The sequence below is a fragment of the Simochromis diagramma genome, unplaced genomic scaffold, assembly GCF_900408965.1.
Source record: "Simochromis diagramma unplaced genomic scaffold, fSimDia1.1 OVJJ01000682.1, whole genome shotgun sequence".
Classification (NCBI taxonomy): domain Eukaryota; kingdom Metazoa; phylum Chordata; class Actinopteri; order Cichliformes; family Cichlidae; genus Simochromis; species Simochromis diagramma.
In genome coordinates, this window is record NW_024387359.1 from 562,322 (window position 1) to 584,517 (window position 22,196).

Below are 22,196 nucleotides of genomic sequence, written 5' to 3' on the forward strand. Positions count from 1 at the left end.
TTGACTGAATTGTCTTTCAGTGGTGCTCTTTCCTCCGATTACATCTATAATGAATGATGTTTCGGCAAGAAAGCCTGTGTAATTCTTCCAAATCCAAGCATAATGCTTTTCTTTGTAGCACACCCAGGAGGACACAGAGCTTGATTATAGGGGATGTGAGAACATAAACTAGCTCTTCGAGTTGCAACTTTAAATTGCAAGAACAGAGCTACCTTTGTTTGATCACAGAGTCTTAATTCACTGTTTTTCTGTCATGTAACAATGCACCGGTAATTTCAGATCTGTAATCTTTTTGAGATGATATCGGGGCTTGGATAGTCTGTCTCCAGTGTTTTTAACAGTCTTTTTTTTTTCTTTATTTTCCCATAGCCCACAAGTCCACTGAGGGGCTGGTTTGTTCCTCCTTTTGGAGGAAACCCTTGGTGGGTGTACCTAGCAGCTGCACTTCCTGCTGTGGTTGTCACCATTCTGATATTCATGGACCAACAGATCACCGCTGTAATTGTCAACAGGAAAGAGCACAAACTTAAGGTTGGTGCACCATCTGAAGGCTTAAGAAGAGTGAAATGATTGAATACGTTCAGTAATAAAAAAGAACCGAAAAGAATCCAAACTAAGTATGTAAATTTTTATTTCTGTAGCACATTTAAAACCAAAGTGCAGGACAGCCAAAGCATCAATAGATAAAGCCAAGTTTCATGAAATGACAACAAGAACTTGTCAGTGAATTTCTTTTCAGTACAAGTTTCTAAAGATCAGAAGAATACACAAAGTCAGGAAGATGAAGGGATATAAGACAAAAATGTTGGCCATGAAAATCCAATGAATGGTACATAAAAGACTAGTTAAAAATTGACACAGGAAGCCAAAATCAAAGTATAAACAACAATAAGAAGACTCCAACAGTAAACTAAGACTGGACTGAACAAAAAGCCACAGAGCAGCAGTGATAAAAGAGTCTAGAAATGGATCTTACCTGCAGTACCAGGAATGACATGCAATGAAATACCTTTTATTCCTTATCTGTTTCTGGATTAAACAGTCATTTGTAGTCATTTGCACTGCATTATGTTTGTCTAATTGTATACATATATTCCCAGACTTCCTGATATATTATTAATATGTGACACTCAGTGTGCTCTGATCACACTATTGCAGCAGCACATGATTTGTTTAATATCTGGAGTGTGGGAACCACTTGTTATATAATTTTTTTGTCTCCTGTTAGAAAGGGGCAGGTTATCACTTGGACCTGTTCTGGGTGGCCATCCTGATAGTGATCTGCTCTTTCATGGGCCTGCCATGGTATGTGGCTGCCACTGTCATTTCCATCGCCCACATCGACTCTCTGAAAATGGAGACTGAGACTTCTGCTCCCGGAGAGCAGCCTAAATTCCTGGGTGTCAGGTGAGTTAAAGCAGCTGCTGGACGCTGTGTTGACGTCACTTAACAATTAAATTCATTCTGGCATGGTGGTCTCGAACAAAGGTGTCTCAGTTTTCCCAGAGCACTGTCAGTATTTGATTGTACTAGCTAGTTAATTGCATTCATTTTAGATTGAAGTGATTTAAAAAAAAAAAGAAGAAAAAAGAAATCACTCAGGTGGTTTGCATAATGCTGTGTGCAGTAACACATACGCACACACTGCGAAAAATACCTGCTGCGTGCACAGTCCTTTCTTTAGAAAAGGAAAAATCATTTTATCCAAAAAGGCAATTACTCTCCAGCAACAACAGGAGGAGGGGAGGAAATGGAAAGATTCAATTAATCATGAATTAGACAGTCAGGAAGGAACAAAAGAGAGAAAACAGTCTTGGAAAATGACAGAAAGGGGTAAATCTACACAGAGCTCTCTGTGTGTACACACAGATATAAATACTCCTGCAGTTCTTTAGGGAGAATGACTTCATTAAAAAAATGGAAAAATGAAAACAAAACAAACTTGTCAGCGAGGTGGAGGTCAGGAAAAAGTTTATTTTTTGTTACCAAGTCTGCAAAGACTGTGTATCATCGTGGATTTGTATAGTTGATGACAGGGATTTCCTCCATGTGGTTAACTGATTGGAGCGTGAGCCGTTTAGATTCATCATGCTCATTGTTTTTACAAACTGTAACTTTTGCATATGCAACCATTAGACATGAAATTCCAGCACACGAATGATCAAAAAGGTGTGTGTATGATGTAGATGCCATGCTGTCTTTTGTGAATTTTGCCTAGGGGAATAATAAACATACTAAAAAAAAACAACAAAAGTTTTAACTTCTCTGAATCAAATCTGCTGATTAATTTGTGTGACGTTTCCCCCTCTAACTCAGGGAACAGCGAGTCACTGGTATCTTCGTGTTCATCCTGACGGGACTCTCTGTCTTCATGGCTCCTATCCTCAAGGTAGTGCTCCAACTTCTTAATTCTTCTGTGGAATTATGGATTACTGTCCGCCCGTTTTAGGACAAACTCCTGTCTTCCCTCTGAAATGTAAAATAATTTCAAGTCTTTTATTCATCCGATTAGGAGCTTCTATAGCTGAAGTAATATGTTGTGAAATAAGAATGTGCATCAGGGCTTAAGCTCCAGTTGCAGCACCTCGGCTTCTCAAATTTCCATTTCTTTGTTGAGCTGCCCATGAGTTGTGAAGACTCTGAGAGGTGATTTTTTTTTTTGAGCTGGTACGCCCCCTTGAGGGTATTTTCTATACTGTGTTTCTGATTCTCAGAAATAGCATTTTGTTTTTGCATGAACTGTATTATAGTGGCATAAAATAATATTTTTTCATAAATTTCTAAATTTTTGCTCTAAGTTGCCTCATTTTAGCAATTTCTTTTCATATTTTTTATATTTTTTTATATTACTTAATCTTTTTTTTACGCTGATCTAGGAGCAGGTACTTCTCAGTCCTGTGCAAGCTAAAAGCCCGGTCACACTGGTAGCTCAGTAAAAAGAACATTCTTAGAAAAGCTTCTTGTGGACTATTTTTAACTAAGCAGTGTGAGCCAAAAGAAGTCATGTTTCTTCTGAGAGGGTAGCTTTGACACGCGTGTTTCTGTTTCCTCTTTTTTTTTTTTTAAGTCACAGTCACACGTGTAACATTAATATCTTTTTTTTTACTGTGTTCTGTGTTCTTCAGTTCATTCCCATGCCAGTGCTCTATGGTGTGTTCCTCTACATGGGTGTGGCATCGCTCAATGGTGTCCAGGTGAGTCACTTTGCCCTGTTCACTACCTACTAACCAGTGTTGGGTGGGTTGCTTTGAACAAAACATAGCACACGTAATAATTAAAATATGATGAATTTCTTTTTGTGTTTTATTAAGAAAAGAAGTAATAACACTTAAACCAGAGCACAAAGAACAAATAAAACAGAATGAACAGACTCTCAAAAGACTCTCAAATTAATACATTATTTTTCTAGCTAGCGTCCACACTAACTATACAAATAATGTATTCTGCTGATGTATTAATTGTGTCATTTACTTATTATTCTTATTGAAAAAATGTGAAACAATGATTTTTTTTTTTGCAGTAATTTTTTATATTAAAAATCTTTCTAATTTGTCATTAGAAAAGAAATCCTAATTTTCAAAATATTTCATATCATTTGAATTCTTCAATCCAAAATAAATAATTCCTTTAGGTTTGCAACTTTGAAAAGAAACAATATAATTATTTATTAATAAAAAGAGTTTGTTTAATAGGCTTAAAAGGTGGAAATTAAAGTATTTCATCTTATTTTATTTTGTCCTTAATACCAATAATATTTTTAAAAAGAACCACTCTGAGAGATGCCAGCATGGTGGTTAGCACTGTTGCCGCACAGCAAGAAGGTCCTGAGTTCAATTCCACCATCAGGCCGGGGGCTTTCTGTGTGGAGTTTGCATGTTCTCCCCGTGTTTGCGTGGGTTCCCTCCGGGTACTCTGGCTTCCTCCCACCGTCCAAAGACATGCAGCTTGTGGGGATAGGTTAATTGATTAATCCAAATTTCACATAGGTGTGAATGGTTGTCTGTCTCTGTGTGTTAGCCCTGGCAAGACTGGCAACCTGTCCAGGGTGTACCCTGCCTCTTGCCCTATGACAGCTGGGATAGGCTCCAGTGACCCCCGCGACCCTGAAAAGGATAAGCGGAAGTGAATGAATGGATGGATGGATAACTCTGAGAGTGCAAACCTCTGCCGAAGTAGCTCACTCTCTGGGTAGTATTTACTTTAGGATAACGTGACGGATGTTTACTTTGATTACACATGTAGGAGTAGGTAATGTAAAATCAATATTGATTTTACATTGATTACACATGTAGGAGTAGGTAATGTAAAATCAATATTGATTTGTAAATAAGTGGAGATGAATAACTTGAGCTTAATATTATAAGAGCATATATTTCTGACTAACTAGGCAGCTCTTTCTCTTGACAGTGTAATGTGATAGTATAAATAGTATATGAGAGTATACGGGAAAATATAATGTGAGATTAAGAATCTCCATATACCAGTATCAAATGTTCCCCGATGTTGTAAATGATGTAAGCATAGTTCCAAAGATAAAATACATTTTATGAAGGTTTTCCTTGATTTGACCTTGAGGGAGAGGTCATACACCCAAAGTAATGTGATATTTAGAGTCCTCACTGTTACAGTATAAACCATACAAGTAAGAAACACAGTTTTAAATAGCTCTCTCAATCATCAATATTACCACTATGACCTTCAGCTCAATCTATAGACCATGAAGGAGAGGTCAGAGGGAAGTGTGACCGGATATTTTAAATATTGTTATGATACTTTTTATATGTTGACAACAAACACCACGCTTGTAAGAATCATAGTTGCCTTTTGTCATTTTTCAACCCATAAATTATTAAGTTGACCTTGAAGACGTTGGTGATGTAAATCAAACTTTCACAGATTCTTAACATGAGTCTAATCTACATCTCTACAAAGTTTGATGGAAATTCATTCAGGATTTTCTGAGCTATTGAGTTTACAGATGGAATGGATGAAAGCGTTTCCAAAAACATAACCTCCTTGGCGGAGGTAATTTATCAATACTTGGATTACATTATACTTTGGTACATTATTGGATATTTTAATAGGAAAAAACTGACTGCGTAGCACTGCTGTCTCAGTGTATCAACCAAAATTGGAAAACGAAAAGTCATACAGGAGTATAAAATCTCTGAATTGTTTTCCAGGTTCTAACTGCAGCGTGTCCGATCTCTTAACCTACTGAACTTTTTATCTGTTTCTTTGATCCAGTTCATGGATCGTTTGCAGCTGCTCCTCATGCCTGCCAAGCACCAGCCGGACCTGATCTACCTGCGGCACGTTCCCCAGAGACGCATCCACCTCTTTACTTTCATCCAGGCCCTGTGCCTGGCCTTCCTGTGGATCCTCAAATCTACTGTCGCTGCCATCATTTTCCCTGTCATGGTGAGGCAAGGCTGATGTGACCAGACACAAGTGCACAGAGCTCTGTATTTTGCCCTGAACATTTAATTGATTCAAACTTTTCCTCTCTTTGTAAGGTTTTGGCATTGGTTGCTGTTCGCAAAGGAATGGACTACGTGTTCTCCCAGCATGACCTCAGCTACCTGGATGATGTCATCCCAGAGAAAGACAAGAAGAAGAAAGAAGATGAGAAGAAAAAGAAAAACAAGAAGAAGGGAAGCATTGACAGTGAAATTGAATTTGTAAGTAAATGTCCATATGCGTTCAAAAAAGAAAGGCATGATACAGTTTCATTAAACGGTTATCGTCCAGTTCCCCACATCAAAGTAATCCATGAGTGTTAATGTTTTCATTCCCTCCTCCCACAGTCTGACTTCCCCTACCATGCAAATAATGTCCCCAGTATAAAAATCTCTATGGATATGATGGAACAGGAACCCATGTTGGGAGATAAATCTTTGGATAGTGAGTACTAGTCAGGATTTGCTTTGCTTTAGCTTCAAAGGACCGCTCCAACTAAAGGCTTCCTTTTCTTGTCATGCTAGCCCTCTTGCATTTCACTCATATGACATTTAACATCTTTAAAGATCAGCATGCTTTCCTGTCTGTTTCTAATGCTTCTCTGAGCAGCCCATTTGGGCTTTTAACACTAAAAGCAGCTTTGCTGTGCTTGCTTTTCTTCCCCCCCACTACTACTTGAAATTCATGATTGATTGATGTTATAAAAAGTTTTTCTGTCATATTTTTTTCCCCCGCCAGGACCTCCATCGTCGACTTTCCTTCACCCCCATACACCGTGCTGAGCACTACTTTTTCTCTCCGTCTGTGGATAAGTAAGTGACAACCTGCTGTCATTTGAATATTTGTACATTCAAAAGGCAAAATGCACAAATATTACACACCATGTGATTTTTAAGTTTTTCCTGAGGCGTAGCATTTTTGCCTCTTTCAGTCTCGACAGCGGTTCATACAAAAAAGGTTCACCTCAGATTCGAATAGGCCGGGACTCTGTGGACAGCTGTTTCGTCTGCAAGAAAGGGTCCGAAAGTGTCCTGTGAAAAAACCAGCACTACACAGAAACCACACCCATTCTCTCTTTTGTTTTTAGTTTTTCTTTTTTCTTTTTGTACTGTAATACTGCCTCATAACAGTGTTTTTTAATATGCCACGTGCGAGGATTTGAATCCGATTAGCTGGAAAAGTATTTGTCATTGAAAGACTTTGGTGGTACTGAATTTTAATAAGTGCTGACACAAGACCATTTGTATCATTTTACTGCAGGAGACAAAAGGACTTCACAAGGTCACACAGTTTTTTCCTAATCTTCCCAATTTGTATGTTAATAACGGAACAAGAATCAGGCTAGAGTTGTGGTAATCATCAAATAGACCCAGAGATCCAATTTTGAGCTTCATAACAAGCACACCACTTTCACTTATTCTTTTTAATAATATCCCACATAACCAGCCTCTCTTCCTAAGTACTGTGTTTAGTAGTTGTTTTTTTTAAGGTTATTAAGGCATAGCTCTTGGAACCTTGAGATTCAAACACGGTGGAGGTACTGCACAGAGGATTCAGAGTCCTCCTTTAGTGAACAAAAGACTAATCTATGCACACTTACACAAGGAACTTGATGTGAAGCATCCATCTAAAGATGCGTGTTCATAAACACACCCAGAAAAATAATGCAACATGCTTGAATGTGGCAAGAAGTAAATGGTTCAACAACACGCAGACTGGAACTACAATATTTGTTTCCTAATCTTGATTGTTGCTCCCCTTTTTTCTTTATTTATTATATTTAAACTCATAAAGGTTGCTGGTTGAATATTAAATACAACTTAGCCATTTAACCTTTTGTGGAAATTTGAAGTTTCTTTGATCTGTATCCACTCAGCTGTGTCGTCCCCATTGTGGGGATTTATCCATGTACTATACCTGTATGTAGCACTACCTCTTATTTACTTTAGGTGCCAGGCGTGATATATTAATATATCTGCTGTGCATTGATTTGTGATCAAATACTAAAAAAAACCCTAAAAATCAGACGAACTGGCACTAGGATCTCTGAATCGTTTAAGATACATTTTGTTTTGGCAAAACATTAAATACTATGTGCAAACTGCAATGATTTAAAGGGGCAGCATCACCCACATTTCTTATCAAAAAGCAAATATTTTAAGAATATTTAAAATTTCTCAATATGTTTATTTAACAATTGTAGTTTGGATGAATAAAATATTAAGGAGAAAGAAAGTCTTGTTTTCCTCCTGATGGTCCAAGAGCTGAAAGCTGGGAAGAGCTGAGAAGTATTTAGCCCATCCCATGCTTCATATTCCTATACACTTAAGTATCAACGTGTTACTGAGTCTGATTCAGTTCAATTGTAAAACTTGTTCAAAATATGTTAATTTAATCAAGTTCCAATCTTTTTATTGTTTTGTGTGTTATATGTATTTGTTTCATTTTATGAAAATCAACAATCACTGTGAGATTATTACGATAATGCAACTTCTGGTTCTGGAAGAGTTACCGCTTTTTAGCGCGCAAGGATATTTTTCTGAGACATTGGTGTCTATGCATTATCCAAATTTAATTTAGTAACAGCTGGATGAGCAGTGAAATATGCCAATCACACGTTAGACAAATGACTTGATCATGCTTGTTGCTACTTATTGCTTATTGAAGTATACACTGGTAACTTTAACTGATTCGGTTTTAAGGTGTCGTTGCCTGTCTGAATGTAATAAATCCTAATGAACTGAAATATAGATGATCCTTGAAGAATTGACACGCACAGTTGGTGTCACTTCTGATTTTTAGTGCAAATAGGGGTTTGATTCTTGCTTTGAGCAATCGCTTCCATGTAGCTTGGACACAAAAGCCACATTGTCTTCCACTTTGTGCTTTGAGCTGCACTTGATCTCTTTGGACTTTCTGGTTCTGAATCTGCAATTATTGTAATATTTTTGATGTTAACGATTTTATACAAGCGTCTTATGTGATCAAATAATCCTAGGTTTCTCAGAATGAATAAAAAAAGTTTCCTTTTTTTTTTTTTTTTTTAAATGAAGTAGCATTTGAAAAAAGAGCAATAAAATGGTCCAAATGATTCTTAATTAAATTGTTGTGTTTTTCTTTAACCATCAAATCTCTGTATCTTTTCCCTGCTTTATGTTTGCCTGGCTGTTCTCCAACTATTTTGGCAGCTCGAGGAGCATTTCTTATATTTCATCAAGAGTTCTGCTCTGTTGCTACCTTTTTCTCTGGAGTGACCACTGTCTGCTTCACAAGTGTTAATCTGATAGATGCCAGCGCTCAGTCACAGGGCGAAGAAAGTTAAAAAGGAAAGCTGCATATTTTCCATGATCATAGGACTCGAGTTAGCTTAAATGAAACAAATTGGCTCATTGCTGTGAGACACTGTGTTCTTTTACTTGCCAAAAGGGGGGAGGGGAGTAATAACTTCCTCCTTCCACCAGTGCAGGAGAGAACATCATGTTTTGTTGCATAATACTTAATATTACTGGTGTTGTCCAAGCAACCAAACATGAATGATGGTGTGACTGTAAAAGGTCATGGAGATATCACCTGACTGATCTAAGAAGGTGTTCTGAACCTCTGCTTCACATAACAGGAGACTTTTTCTAATAATATGGGCAACCTAATATTAGATTGTAAAAACTGGTCAGTGTAATGCATGCGCTTTGACAACCATTAAAACAATAACTTCAGTAAAACCATGTGGTGTGATTTCAGCGTTGCATTTTTGCATTTTGCACGAGGGGGCAGTAGTGACTCTTGTAAAAGCCACACGCATGTTCAACACCAACAGCTCAAAATAGAAAATGTGATGAAGACTGTCTCAGCGCTGCATCAAGATACACAGAGAAGTCTCATCTGTCAGAAAACTGTGTGTGTTGGAAAGAGTTTATAACCAATTGCTTTGGTTACTGCAGGTAAAAGATACTGCTTCTAAGATCAGCAGCATTCAGAGTATGCAGCCAGGTTAGGAAAATCCACTTTGGCAATCTAAATGTGGTTCTTATTCCTTATGACTAGAATTTATGAGTACATGATCCTCAAAAAAAGGAAAAAGAAGATAGGAATTACGTATTCATCCCATATTTGGGAAACGTAATGATGTTTGAATGTTTTCTTAGCCAAAATAATATCAGCACATTTCTTGAACGTTCACGTCGTATCTACAGTTTGTTCAGATTATTGCCGACTCCCTCATTAAAATGTTAAAGCTTGATCTGAGGAAAGCAAACAGTTCGTGCCGCAGCTAGAAACAAATGTCCTGCTCAGTTACTGCCCAAGCAGCTTTTATTGCTCATAATAAACTGCTGGCCCTCAGTGCACGCTGTTCATCTCTCCCTTGACATGGGCTCTGAGGTTCATAACAGTGTCCTATGATTGCTTGTCCAGACTTTGTTCACTGTTTCATTTCCCAGTTGAGAGAGGCCATTAGTGTGTTTTCCCCAGGGGGCATTATAGGCTGTTCAACAGGGTCATGCTGTTGGTTTTTTTTTTTTTTTTTCCATAATAAAATATCTTTGACTCTGCCAAGCAATGCAGTCATTGATTTGTTATTAGAATTGTCACATCTAATAGAGCCGATCTGTGGTCACTTTATCATTTAATTATAACTGTTATGTGTGAGCTGAGGAATGTTTTTTATGAAAGTAACAAGATGCTAAATGTGTTATAGCAGCGCGCACCAGGATGCTGGCACGTAGCACTGTCTGTGTAATGTGGGTTCAGCGGCATGACAAATGTGATCTGTTGACGACAACAGTGCTTTGTAATTATGCATTCGTCGCCGTGTGAAAAGTAAAACAAATTGTTTGCAGCAGAAAATCACATAAAGCACAACACAAGGTGAAAAAAGCTTTGGCTCGCAGGACGCTTGTAAAAACACGAGCGGGAATTTTTATGGCACGCAGACAAAAGTGAATGTTTGGCCTAAATGTGTTCTGCTCAGCTCAGGTCCACCTTACATGTGTTTTGAGCCATGTCCAGAACACATAGCAGTGCCATAACATCATTATTTTGTTGAGGGTGAATACACGGTCCATAGATGGATGTTTTATGCTTCTTTACATACACTCATCATGGTTATGAATGTCATTTCTGTTTTTTTTTTTTTTTCTGTTGTTTTTTTTGAGATATCAATGATTGTAGCGCATACATCTTTAATTACTTTAAAGTGAAGCAAGTTTTACCTCGCCATGAACCAAGTGGGTGCTGACCAACAAAGAAGCCCCTGACTGAAACTTGCAGCTGCCTGCGTGGACAAGCCAAATGTTTTTTGGAAAAAAGGTTTTATGATCAGACGAAGACAAAGATTGCACTCTTTGGCCACAATGATAAGAGCTTTGTTTGGAGGAGTAAATGTGGCGCTTTTAAACCTAAGAACACTTCACAAGCTGCCAAACATGGTGCTCTGGGACTGTTTTGCTGCCAGTAGTACCGGTACATTACCTCCAAACAGCCAGATGGTTGAAATTTGGACACAGGCAGTAGTTCCAACATGAGAATGATCCCAAACACACATCAAAACTGGTTTTGAAATGGATAAAGCAGGCTAACATCTAGAATGGTGTTCCCAATGCTCTGATCTCAAACCCTATTGAAACTCTCTGGACTATGCTTAAAAGCAAACCTTTGTCAGGAAACCAATCAGTTTTGCCCCCAAAAATCAAATATCCTACCATAAGTATTGTTGATGGCTACCAAAACCATCAGGTCGAGATGCACCTTGCTAAGATTTGACTCTGTAAGTATACTCTGACTTTTGAACTTGTGTGGATTATAATAAAATCCCCAATAAATTCAAACTTATGCTTAAAATGTATGCTGTACAATCATTTCACCCTGGAAAAACAACAGTTCAGAGAAATCATCAAAAGCCCAAAATTACCATGACATTCATGCCCGTGATGAGAGTATGTGACTTCTGACTGTACATACTGCACATAAGAAATATTTTAGTCCTTTATGTTTAGTTGAGTAAGATTTTCAAATCATCCCATATTTTCCTGTGAGATTAGCTTCAGATGAGATTATGCAGAAGTTTGTCTTGCCCTCTCATTTCTTCCATGGGTTTACACCTGAGGACAAAGAGGCGTATTGTATCGGATTAAGCATATGTTCCATTATTCTCACATTTTTCACAAGGTTTACAATTTGCCACTATTCTTAGACATACTATGACATTTTAACAACTTAATGTAAAGCAACACTATGGTTGTGGACTTTTGAGAAAGTGAAAACTAAAGGCAAAAAAGAAGCCAGTCTGCCCGGCCATAACCATTTCCCCCCTCTGACTTCTTTCTGTGGTCAGAATCCATAGAGATTTGAGATATAATCATTTTAACGTGTTAATTATACAACCTGAAGCAACTGCAGGTAATGCCTGAAGTGTTTTTCTAACACTCACAGTAATTAACTATTTTGCAAGGCAAAAACATTAGCTGGCTTCCTCCCTTCTATGTACTCAGCATTCCACTCGCGAAGCACAAAAACTTTCTGCACCCTGGTCAGGTATCGCTTTGTACAATCACTCCTCACACACTTTCTTCCTCATCTCTCGATCTTGCATTAATCAGATACTGATGACTTTTAAATCCCTCTTCCTTGTTTCTCTACAGTTGATGTATTTTCCCTTATTAGTTACCTTCAAAGCACATTTTCCCATTAATCAAAAATTCTCTTTACAGTGTTTTTCCCCTCCTTCTGTGTATGTCCACCTATTGCCGAACTGACAATAAAGTTGACTTTGACTTCAGTTAAATCTAATGCAGTTGCACAGACTTTCATCACTTAGACTTCACATTTTCTCCACTTATGCAATGTGAGTGTGAAGGGTGAGTAGCAAAAAGTAAGATTTGACTAATGCCAGACTTAGTTAAATCCAAGGCTGATCCAAGACAAGCGATCACTTTAATCAGCACCTGTTTATCAGATTAATGTGCAAAGAAAACCCAAAAACCAAAAACCAGCTGTCTGTTCTGATGGCCACCGTTGGCCCTCACTTGCAAGGAGTCCTTGATTAGTGTGACATCTGTTGTGATGAGTTCACACAACGCCCAGGGACATGTATTGCTCCCAGCCCCTGCAACACCTAATCTATCCCTCCCAAGCGAATCTTGTCTGTGTCATTTATAAGTGCTACAGCAGTCTCTGCCTGTGCAGGCGCACTGGGGGGATGCAAGGGGTCTCAGTGTGCAGCTTGTTGCTCTGAGTGAAATTTCTGTCAAATGGATTTTAACCACTTGTAGCAGCAGAAAAAGGGGAGTAAAAAAATCAGCTGTTTAAGGTAAGAATGCAAGGGTCTACCAAAGTGATTTGGTAGGCTTTTAGAAAAGTAAGTAAGTCTTTCTCAGAATATTAGTTTTATCAGTTCTGGCTTATTTATCAAGGACAGAGTTGTAGTTCAATTATGGATCTGCATAAACTAATTTTTAGTCCCAGCTATTTCAGATTATAAAAAACTAAAAAAAAATGTGTAAAATAAATTTTTGCATTTTAAATATGTACATGAGCACAAACAAGCTACTTTTAACAGCTTCTGAGCTTTTATTGTGATAGATATTTATCTTTATCTAAATATAACGATGTCTTGTTCTTTATTAGAAAAAATAACAGTGCTTACTTCATCTTTGTTTAAATAGTCTGGATGACAGGGCCTTGACCTGATTCTATAAAAATTAAAAGAAAAAAAAACCTACAATGTGTAATGATGTGTTCGATTAATCTCCTGAGATGCAAGCTCTTGCTTGGAATACAAGTCTGAAAAGTAAGTATCACCTTTAAACAGTGTTTTTTCAAAATAGAAAATACGGAAAAGCGGAAAAGCCAAAATGTGATGCTCCAATAAGAGGGTGGCCTCAGGGGGCCTCAGAAGGTTAAAACACCTATGCATTAGATTTTTAATCCATGACACAAGGACACAGTTTGAATTAACAGTTTATTAAAAATAGCTGAGTAACTGAGTTCAACATCGAAGTCTTGGGAGAAATATGAGCATAGCTTTGGAGAATTTAAAAAAAAGATCAGAATAAAGGTAACCTTCCCAGACTGCTGTCTTACAGTAACTGCGCTAACAATCCACAGGCCAGCAGGTAGTGATTCCCACTGCTCCCAGAACAGATGACTTTTAATCAGTCAGTGTGAGCATCCACTGAATCAAGCCACTTGTACTGACCCAAGAATTGGTTTATTGATTACTGGTGAGGTTCTATTGGTCTATGTTATTACCAATTGATTTCTTCTCCTGGTAATCAGGATTGCCTTCCCATCGGGAGGACCATGTTGATCTGGCTCATGATTAGTTGACTTTGTTTAGAAAAGCTGTTGGAAATGGCCAATCCCTTAACAGATTACAGTACTGCCTGACTCTCTTCCTCTCTCTCTTACATCCAGATATCACCATGACGCTGAATTTTCTAAACACGACCTCATGGGAGGGCCTGAACTCCATCTCCAACTCCTCAGGAGTGCACAAAAATCCTTTGACCTTCCAAAACATCACTTATGTTGATTTCTACCTCCACAAGCCCTCAGTGGCTGCAGTCTTCACTGTGTCCTATCTGCTTATCTTCCTGGTGTGCATGGTGGGCAACGGGGTGGTGTGTTTCATTGTGCTGCGCAGCAAAAACATGCGCACGGTCACCAACCTGTTTATTCTCAACCTCGCCATCAGTGACCTGCTTGTCGGCATCTTCTGCATGCCGACCACACTGGTGGACAACGTCATAACAGGTGACATGATTCTCTTTCCCTATTTTTAAGGCACTTAAACACATGGAAATTCAAAATTTTACCCTAGAGTGTTGTTGGAGCACATTACAGGATGTTTTTACTTGTGACCTTTTTTATAATGCTAAAATAGAGAAAGGTCAACAAAGTTGTTAATTTTATCAGTAAGAAGACCAATAAAGGCAATTTAATCATAATAAAAACTGCTATAAGGTAAAAAACAAACAAACAAGACATTGTCATTGTGTGAATGACGGTTCAAATAATCAAATGAATAATCAAATGAAATAAATCAATGATTTTATCTTCTTTTGTCTTCTTTTGGGCAGGCTGGCCATTTGGTCGGGTAGTTTGTAAGCTAAGTGGGATGGTTCAAGGCATATCTGTGTCAGCATCTGTGTTTACGCTGGTGGCAATAGCTATTGATAGGTAAGAGCTGTCATTTCTGTAATTTCTGATTACTGTTCACTTGTCTGTTTTACTCTGAAAGATTTACTTCCTTTATACATCTTCTTCAATCCCCTTTTCTATCAGGTTCCGCTGCATTGTTTACCCTTTCAAGCAGAAGCTGACCATTGCCACCTCCAAACTAATAATTGTCATCATTTGGGTCCTGGCTGTGGCTATAATGTGTCCTTCAGGCATCATGCTCCAGGTCACAAAAGAGCAGAGGGTGCGAATAGTCCTCGGCAGCAACAACGACACCCGTCCCTTCTACTGGTGTCGCGAAAATTGGCCCAATCAGGAAATGCGGAAAATCTACACTACTGTCCTCTTTGCTAACATCTACCTTGCTCCTCTTAGCCTCATTGTAATCATGTATGCTCGCATTGGTTACACGCTCTTCAAGACCACTATCTCACCTGTTAGGGGCAGTGGGAGTGAGTCTCTAGAAGGCAGTGGCAAAAACAAGTCAAGCATGGAAGGTCGTCAGACAATCACAAGGAAGAAGAAGCGAGTCATTATGATGCTGCTCGTTGTGGCTCTGCTCTTCATCGTATCCTGGCTGCCTCTGTGGACCCTGATGATGCTGAGCGACTACATCAGCCTGACACAGCATCAGTATCGTGTCATTAATATTTACATGTATCCCTTAGCTCATTGGCTGGCTTTCTCAAACAGCAGCATCAACCCCATCATCTACGGATTCTTCAATGAGAACTTCCGCAGAGGCTTCCAGGCAGCATTCAAATTCCAGCTGTGCTCTGCTGACATTCTGCGCCAGAGGACTTACTCCCATCGGATCAGAGGAAATGCTGTGGTCCCCCTACGACCTGTCGCCCCCAGCAGATCAGGCTCTGGAGTTGGATCGGGGTTAGTGGAAAATAAGAAGAGCTCAAGTCAGGAGGAAGAGTGCTTGTCTGGTAAAAATGACATCAAAAAACAAGACGTGATCACGGAGGACCTGAAAAGGGTGTCCGAGATTTAGGCAGACTTTGACAATGTGCAGTGACTGCCCCATTTCACAAACAAAGAGGTTTCTTTAACTTGTTCTAGATGAATTTAGATTACTTTAATTTCTTGTAAATCTAGATATGTCTTATGGTGTTATGGTGTCTATGGTTTTATGGTGTATATGGGAAAGTATGATATAAGCAGAGACTTTAAAATGACTCAAGACTTGGAAACGTCTCTCTACAACATCTCAAGAGCACCTATTATTCCTGCTTCCTGCTCATTATTTTTGTTCTCGGACAACTGCAGTAGAGAGTCCATCCATCTATCCATCCATAGTCTGGGATGCAGGGGTAGCAGTCTAAGCAGAGATACTCAAATGTTCATTTCCTCAGCCACCTCCTCTGGTTCGTCTGGTGGCTGGGGCACTGAGGCTTTCTCAAGTCAGCTGAGAGACATATTCTGTCCGCTGGGTTCTGGGTCTACCATGGGGGCTTCTCCCAGTTGGACAGTTGTCCAGGAGGCTGCCATGACCACCTCAGCTGACTACTTCCAATGTGGAGGAGTACCAGCTCTACTCTGAGTCCCTCCCAAATGACCAAGGTCCTCAACATGTCTCTAAAGGAGAGCTCAGCATTTTGTCTGGGAAAGCTAAAAACTGCCGCTTGATAGCTAATATCTGCTTCAATCTCATTATTTTGGTTATTGGCCATAGATGAGGGTGGGAGAGCATGAATCATCCTTAGAATAGAGAGTACTAATCATTATTTGTCCTTTACTTGGCCTTGGTTTGGCCTCTTTGTTCATGAACAAAGATAGGCTGAAGTTAAATGGCGAGAGAATAATCTCTTTCTATCTCCTTAAACCAGCTTTTTTCTAAGTGGCTGCCACTTGAAAACAAAAGAGTTGAAAAATGGATAAGTGAGGCTTATTATAATTATATTAAAGAACATCTTTGTGACTTTAAAAAGATTCAAGAGTTTAAAAGAAAGTAACTGCAGCTGAGTGTTTAGAGGCATATGAGACCCAAGTCTTTGGTTTTCAGGGATTCCTTATACATATGCAGAAATCATTATTTCAAACCTTGTTTGAAATGAGCATCTAGGATTGTAATAGATCCCCCATATTATTCATGAATTGAGAAAAAGACTGAAAAAATCTTAATTGGTCTCCATAATTAATGCTGCTATCCTTACAATTGCCATGGTTACAGCAGGCACTGTAGCAAAATGCTCCCACAGTTACTTTGCCAGAAGTACAAAAGGAAAACAAATGGTGCGCCTTCACAGCAGAGGCACACAAAGAAATCAGTCAATAGTGAGTAACAGCAGGCTGTGCTATTGTTTCGTGCTATTGTTAACACAGATTTTTTGCCTCATGAACATTTGGTATGGATATAGTTTGATCACATCTGGATGGCAGTACACTACTAGCATAAGAAACTATCTCCAGGTGCTGTGCAAATATTTCTCAGATGTTGGGTCATGGGCAGACATGGCATTTTTAGCTGAAAAAACAAAGACGTCTTTCATAAGAAGTTCCCCAAAGAGCTCCCATTTCAGCAGAAAATTGTAGTTTTAAAATTGTAGTTTTACAATTTAATAAAGAAGTACAAGTGCAGCATCTTCAATTCTGTTTTTGTTCACATTCTAACTCTACACACTTTATACAAATATTAAAAAAAAAATGATTTGCACATATTTGACACATGTTATTTATGGTCTCTTCTGTGTATGCTGGTAAGTGTGCACACTGTCTGATTGGTGTGCATAACATCCGTAATGTAAAAAATGTGTTCTTTAAGGATAAATGGTGTTTTGTAGGTGTAATGGTTATAAAACTGCTTTCAGTGGTTAAACTGGGAAAATACATCATTGATATGCTGTGTGTGAAACATAACTCATCATGGGCAGGCTTGTCTGTCTAATCCTTTTTTTGATGAATGCTGAGCTTATGTTCCTCTATAACCTCAAAGTGAATGTAATGAAATGCGAAATATTGCTCTGCATATTGTTACAGTCTGAAAGTGGAACTTACATATAACCAAACGTGTTTAGTGTTTTCATTATAAAGAAAGAAAGAAAGAATGAAACAAATGCATTCAAACATATGATATAAATACAACTGATTTTTGTTTTCATTTTGGATTATACCTGCCAGTTTGTAAAATATGTTATACTGCACAGGCACACTCATGTCACTATAATTTAGATCAGCTTGTTGCTTGCTGGTTTACAGTGTTACCCCTTGTTATAAAATATTTATCTTTCAGTATATTTTAATGGCTTCATAAGTTTAAACTCAATATATTATTTATATCATTCACTGTTGAGTCTTATTTAAAAAAAGGGTTCAAAAATGATTCAATAAAGAAGAAGAAAATATCATCGCCACAACAATTAGCTACTTTCTGCTTTCTCTCCATATAGATAATGTTTATGGTAGGGATCTTAAAATAAGTGAGAGACAGAAAGGACAGACTAAGACTGTTCATCTCTGCTTTCATTTTGGTAATGGCAAAAATCATAAGGTGCCACCCACACATTTACCTCACATGAATTTCATTCCAACGGCTAGGCAGTAAATAATAATGAACTCCATACCAGTCAATAAACACTAAGAGTATAATGGCTTGAATGAGCATTATGTGGAAGCGGCTGAATAACTACAGGGAGTGCAGAATTATTAGGCAAGTTGTATTTTTGAGGAATAGTTTTATTATTGAACAACAACCATGTTCTCAATGAACCCAAAAAACTCATTAATATCAAAGCTGAATGTTTTTGGGAGTAGTTTTCAGTTTGTTTTTAGTTTTAGCTATTTTAGGGGGATATCTGTGTGTGCAGGTGACTATTACTGTGCATAATTATTAGGCAACTTAACAAAAAACAAATATATACCCATTTCAATGATTTATTTTTACCAGTGACACCAATATAACATCTCCACATTCACAAATATACATTTCTGACATTCAAAAACAAAACAAAAACAAATCAGCGACCAATATAGCCACCTTTCTTTGCAAGGACACTCAAAAGCCTGCCATCCATGGATTCTGTCAGTGTTTTGATCTGTTCACCATCAACATTGCGTGCAGCAGCAACCACAGCCTCCCAGACACTGTTCAGAGAGGTGTACTGTTTTCCCTCCTTGTAAATCTCACATTTGATGATGGACCACAGGTTCTCAATGGGGTTCAGATCAGGTGAACAAGGAGGCCATGTCATTAGTTTTTCTTCTTTTATACCCTTTCTTGCCAGCCACGCTGTGGAGTACTTGGACGCGTGTGATGGAGCATTGTCCTGCATGAAAATCATGTTTTTCTTGAAGGATGCAGACTTCTTCCTGTACCACTGCTTGAAGAAGGTGTCTTCCAGAAACTGGCAGTAGGACTGGGAGTTGAGCTTGACTCCATCCTCAACCCGAAAAGGCCCCACAAGCTCATCTTTGATGATACCAGCCCAAACCAGTACTCCACCTCCACCTTGCTGGCGTCTGAGTCGGACTGGAGCTCTCTGCCCTTTACCAATCCAGCCACGGGCCCATCCATCTGGCCCATCAAGACTCACTCTCATTTCATCAGTCCATAAAACCTTAGAAAAATCAGTCTTGAGATACTTCTTGGCCCAGTCTTGACGTTTCAGCTTGTGTGTCTTGTTCAGTGGTGGTCGTCTTTCAGCCTTTCTTACCTTGGCCATGTCTCTGAGTATTGCACACCTTGTGCTTTTGGGCACTTCAGTGATGTTGCAGCTCTGAAATATGGCCAAACTGGTGGCAAGTGGCATCTTGGCAGCTGCACGCTTGACTTTTCTCAGTTCATGGGCAGTTATTTTGCGCCTTGGTTTTTCCACACGCTTCTTGCGACCCTGTTGACTATTTTGAATGAAACGCTTGATTGTTCGATGATCACGCTTCAGAAGCTTTGCAATTTTGAGACTGCTGCATCCCTCTGCAAGATATCTCACTATTTTTGACTTTTCTGAGCCTGTCAAGTCCTTCTTTTGACCCATTTTGCCAAAGGAAAGGAAGTTGCCTAATAATTATGCACACCTGATATAGGGTGTTGATGTCATTAGACCACACCCCTTCTCATTACAGAGATGCACATCACCTAATATGCTTAATTGGTAGTAGGCTTTCGAGCCCATACAGCTTGGAGTAAGACAACATGCATGAAGAGGATGATGTGGACAAAATACTCATTTGCCTAATAATTCTGCACTCCCTGTATTGTATTGCTTCTTCTGCCAATAAGAACTACTGTGAGTAAGGGATTAATGGAAAATCTTTAACACTACAGGTGACATTGTCTGGAACCCTGACTGGTCCTCTGATTTGCCTTGATTTTATAGACCCTGTTTACAGTTTGGAGTTTCCTTGAATTCCTTTTGTGCACACGCAATGTTGCTGCAATTTAATATCAAAATTCATATTTTACATATGAATTCAATACTCTATAGAGGCTAAGAGACTGGTTTCCTGAGCAGGTTTTGGTGCTTGTTTTGCAGTGATGTTGTGATATGATATGTGTCTCTAGTAACATTTATAATAAATCAAAGACCAGTTACATGATCAAATGGTAACTGCGTGGGTCCCTACAATTGTTTACCTGCTAATTTTTGTGACCGGGATTTGTCCAAAGATTCTTTACATTAGAATCCACCAACTGCACATATGCACCAGCTGGCAGACTTAAGGTGGACTTAACCTTTTTTTTTTTAACAAGTTTCTCATACCACAAATATCGTATATGTGGAATTTAAAATGACAGATGCGAATAAATACCTGCTTTACAGCCAGGCACACATGACTAGATTAACAGATAAAGTCTTACCTTGAAAAGTCTAATAAAAAGCCAGTGAGTCATCTTTTTAGACCACAGGTGAAGAGACAGCAGGTTGATGAATACCACAGGTATACTAAATTGCAGTGTTCAAAAACAAGTGGACCTTGGAAAAGGTCTTTCAAGTTAAATCATTATATAATAATTACTATCATTCAGGTTTGTGAGGGAGATGTGCAATTCTTATAATATTATACTGTACTTCAGATTTTCTATTTAATGGTAAGAATAACTAAAGTTTGCTAAAATGCATGTTGTCAAGTCACAATGCTTCTTGCAGAATGTCCTCTTATTAAGTTCGATAAAAACTATATTTTCATTTTAGTCTAGTTTTAGTCATACCTACTTTAAAATTGAGATAATTTTAATAAAGCTGCAAAAGGAAACATCCTTACTGTGAAACACAGTGGACATTTAATGGTGTACTGGGGTTGCATTGTGTGCCTTGAATTGCTGAAAAGCACAATTATATTAGAAAATTATCAAGGCATTCAGGGATGAAAAGTTCTGGTAGTGTTGGAGAGTTCATTCCTGTCTAAGGTCATTGCTCCTCTAGAACTGTAATGACTCAAAACAAGACTGACACAGAAGAAAACTATCAGCAGGATCAAACACTCGTCAAAAGTGAAAGAAAGAAAAAACTGGAGCAGTTTACTTAAGGTGAGTGGATCAGCTCAGCAGTGAGGAAGTGTCTTCTAAGGCTACAAAAAGTTCCTGATTGCACTGCTTTCCTTAAAAAGGGGTCAAGTAACAAAAGCAATTTGGTCTAGAGTCTCAAAAATTTTCAGTCTGCCATTTTCATTTGTTATGTTATTTAAGAACAATATGCTACACTGGGTGGGATTGCTGTTAATGGCAGAAATGTTTTTGCACAGGTTAATGCTAAAACAATACCAAGTTAAGCTTTCTGAGATCACAAATTTAAAGTTACTTTTTGTACTCTGTGAACCAGAGAACTGCACCATCAGCAAAGGAAAAACAATAAAGGTGCTACTAACGTTTACATTCAGATCGTTACTGTTCACGCTGCTGTGTGCAGTAATATCACATTTTTCCTTGAAACAGCAGCGGTGTTAGATGAATGAAATCATTTTCTATATACTGTGAAAGTTGGCAGCAGATATTTTTATATGGTATGTTTAAAATCCACCTGTCAGCATTCTGACAGCGTTCAAAGTTTATGAGGCAGAAAAAAAACAAAACAAAATGTGTCACGCAAATGACGAGAATTTCAAAATGATCCAACTTCATTTTAAAGGCGCTGATGTTGACAGAACATTTTTTTTACAGTGAGCACAATGATATTAAATGCAGTTACCTTATACAACAGGCGATTAGTGAAAGCTATGATAAATGTGGATCACTCTATCTGTTAAATCGGTGTCCTGTGGGTAAAGGAAAAAAAAAAAAAAAGATTGTCTTCTCAACAGATTAAAGTCACCTTCTGGAGCTGCGCTAATTTGATAAAACCATTAGCGCAGCTACCTTCAGCAATATCTCTATCCTTACACTTCCATTAGGTTTATGTGTAATTTTCTGTGAGGTTTTCATCACAAAGATATAGTCCTATGTGCCATTTTGTTCCCAGAGCTATTTATTGTAAGAGCCTACACCTTTTAGCTGCTCTGAGGATGTTGTTAATCTGTAAGTACCTGTAAAAAGCTTTGTACTTCTGACACCTTCCAATTTATTAAATGTTGAAGAGCAAATGATTTCACATAGCAAACATTAACTTTTTGTAGCTTTTACC

General features: G+C 38.3%; 2 protein-coding genes across 3 annotated transcripts in view; both read left to right on the forward strand.

Moving 5' to 3' along the window:
- LOC120718691 (electrogenic sodium bicarbonate cotransporter 1-like) overlaps positions 1–8,313 on the forward strand; it is a 33,628-nt gene extending 25,315 nt beyond the window's left edge. Inside the window, exons 18-26 of one of the 2 annotated variants that reach the window (XM_040007323.1) lie at positions 370–531; positions 1,229–1,407; positions 2,317–2,389; positions 3,126–3,194; positions 5,248–5,421; positions 5,517–5,681; positions 5,808–5,904; positions 6,199–6,272; positions 6,392–6,851. In XM_040007323.1, coding sequence (XP_039863257.1) covers positions 370–531; positions 1,229–1,407; positions 2,317–2,389; positions 3,126–3,194; positions 5,248–5,421; positions 5,517–5,681; positions 5,808–5,904; positions 6,199–6,242 — 963 coding nt within the window. In that variant the 3' untranslated portion in view covers positions 6,243–6,272; positions 6,392–6,851. Of the gene's footprint in view, positions 1–369; positions 532–1,228; positions 1,408–2,316; positions 2,390–3,125; positions 3,195–5,247; positions 5,422–5,516; positions 5,682–5,807; positions 5,905–6,198; positions 6,273–6,391 lie in introns of both variants that reach the window. The other variant, XM_040007322.1, reaches the window with a different exon arrangement.
- A 4,798-nt stretch (positions 8,314–13,111) lies between these two features.
- On the forward strand, positions 13,112–17,735 carry LOC120718694 (neuropeptide FF receptor 2-like). Its single transcript, XM_040007327.1, has 3 exons — positions 13,112–14,208; positions 14,535–14,634; positions 14,740–17,735. The coding sequence occupies exons 1-3, from the start codon at positions 13,878–13,880 to the stop codon at positions 15,632–15,634; spliced, it is 1,326 nt and encodes a 441-aa protein (XP_039863261.1). The 5' UTR covers positions 13,112–13,877; the 3' UTR covers positions 15,635–17,735.
- The last annotated feature ends 4,461 nt before the right edge of the window (positions 17,736–22,196 follow it).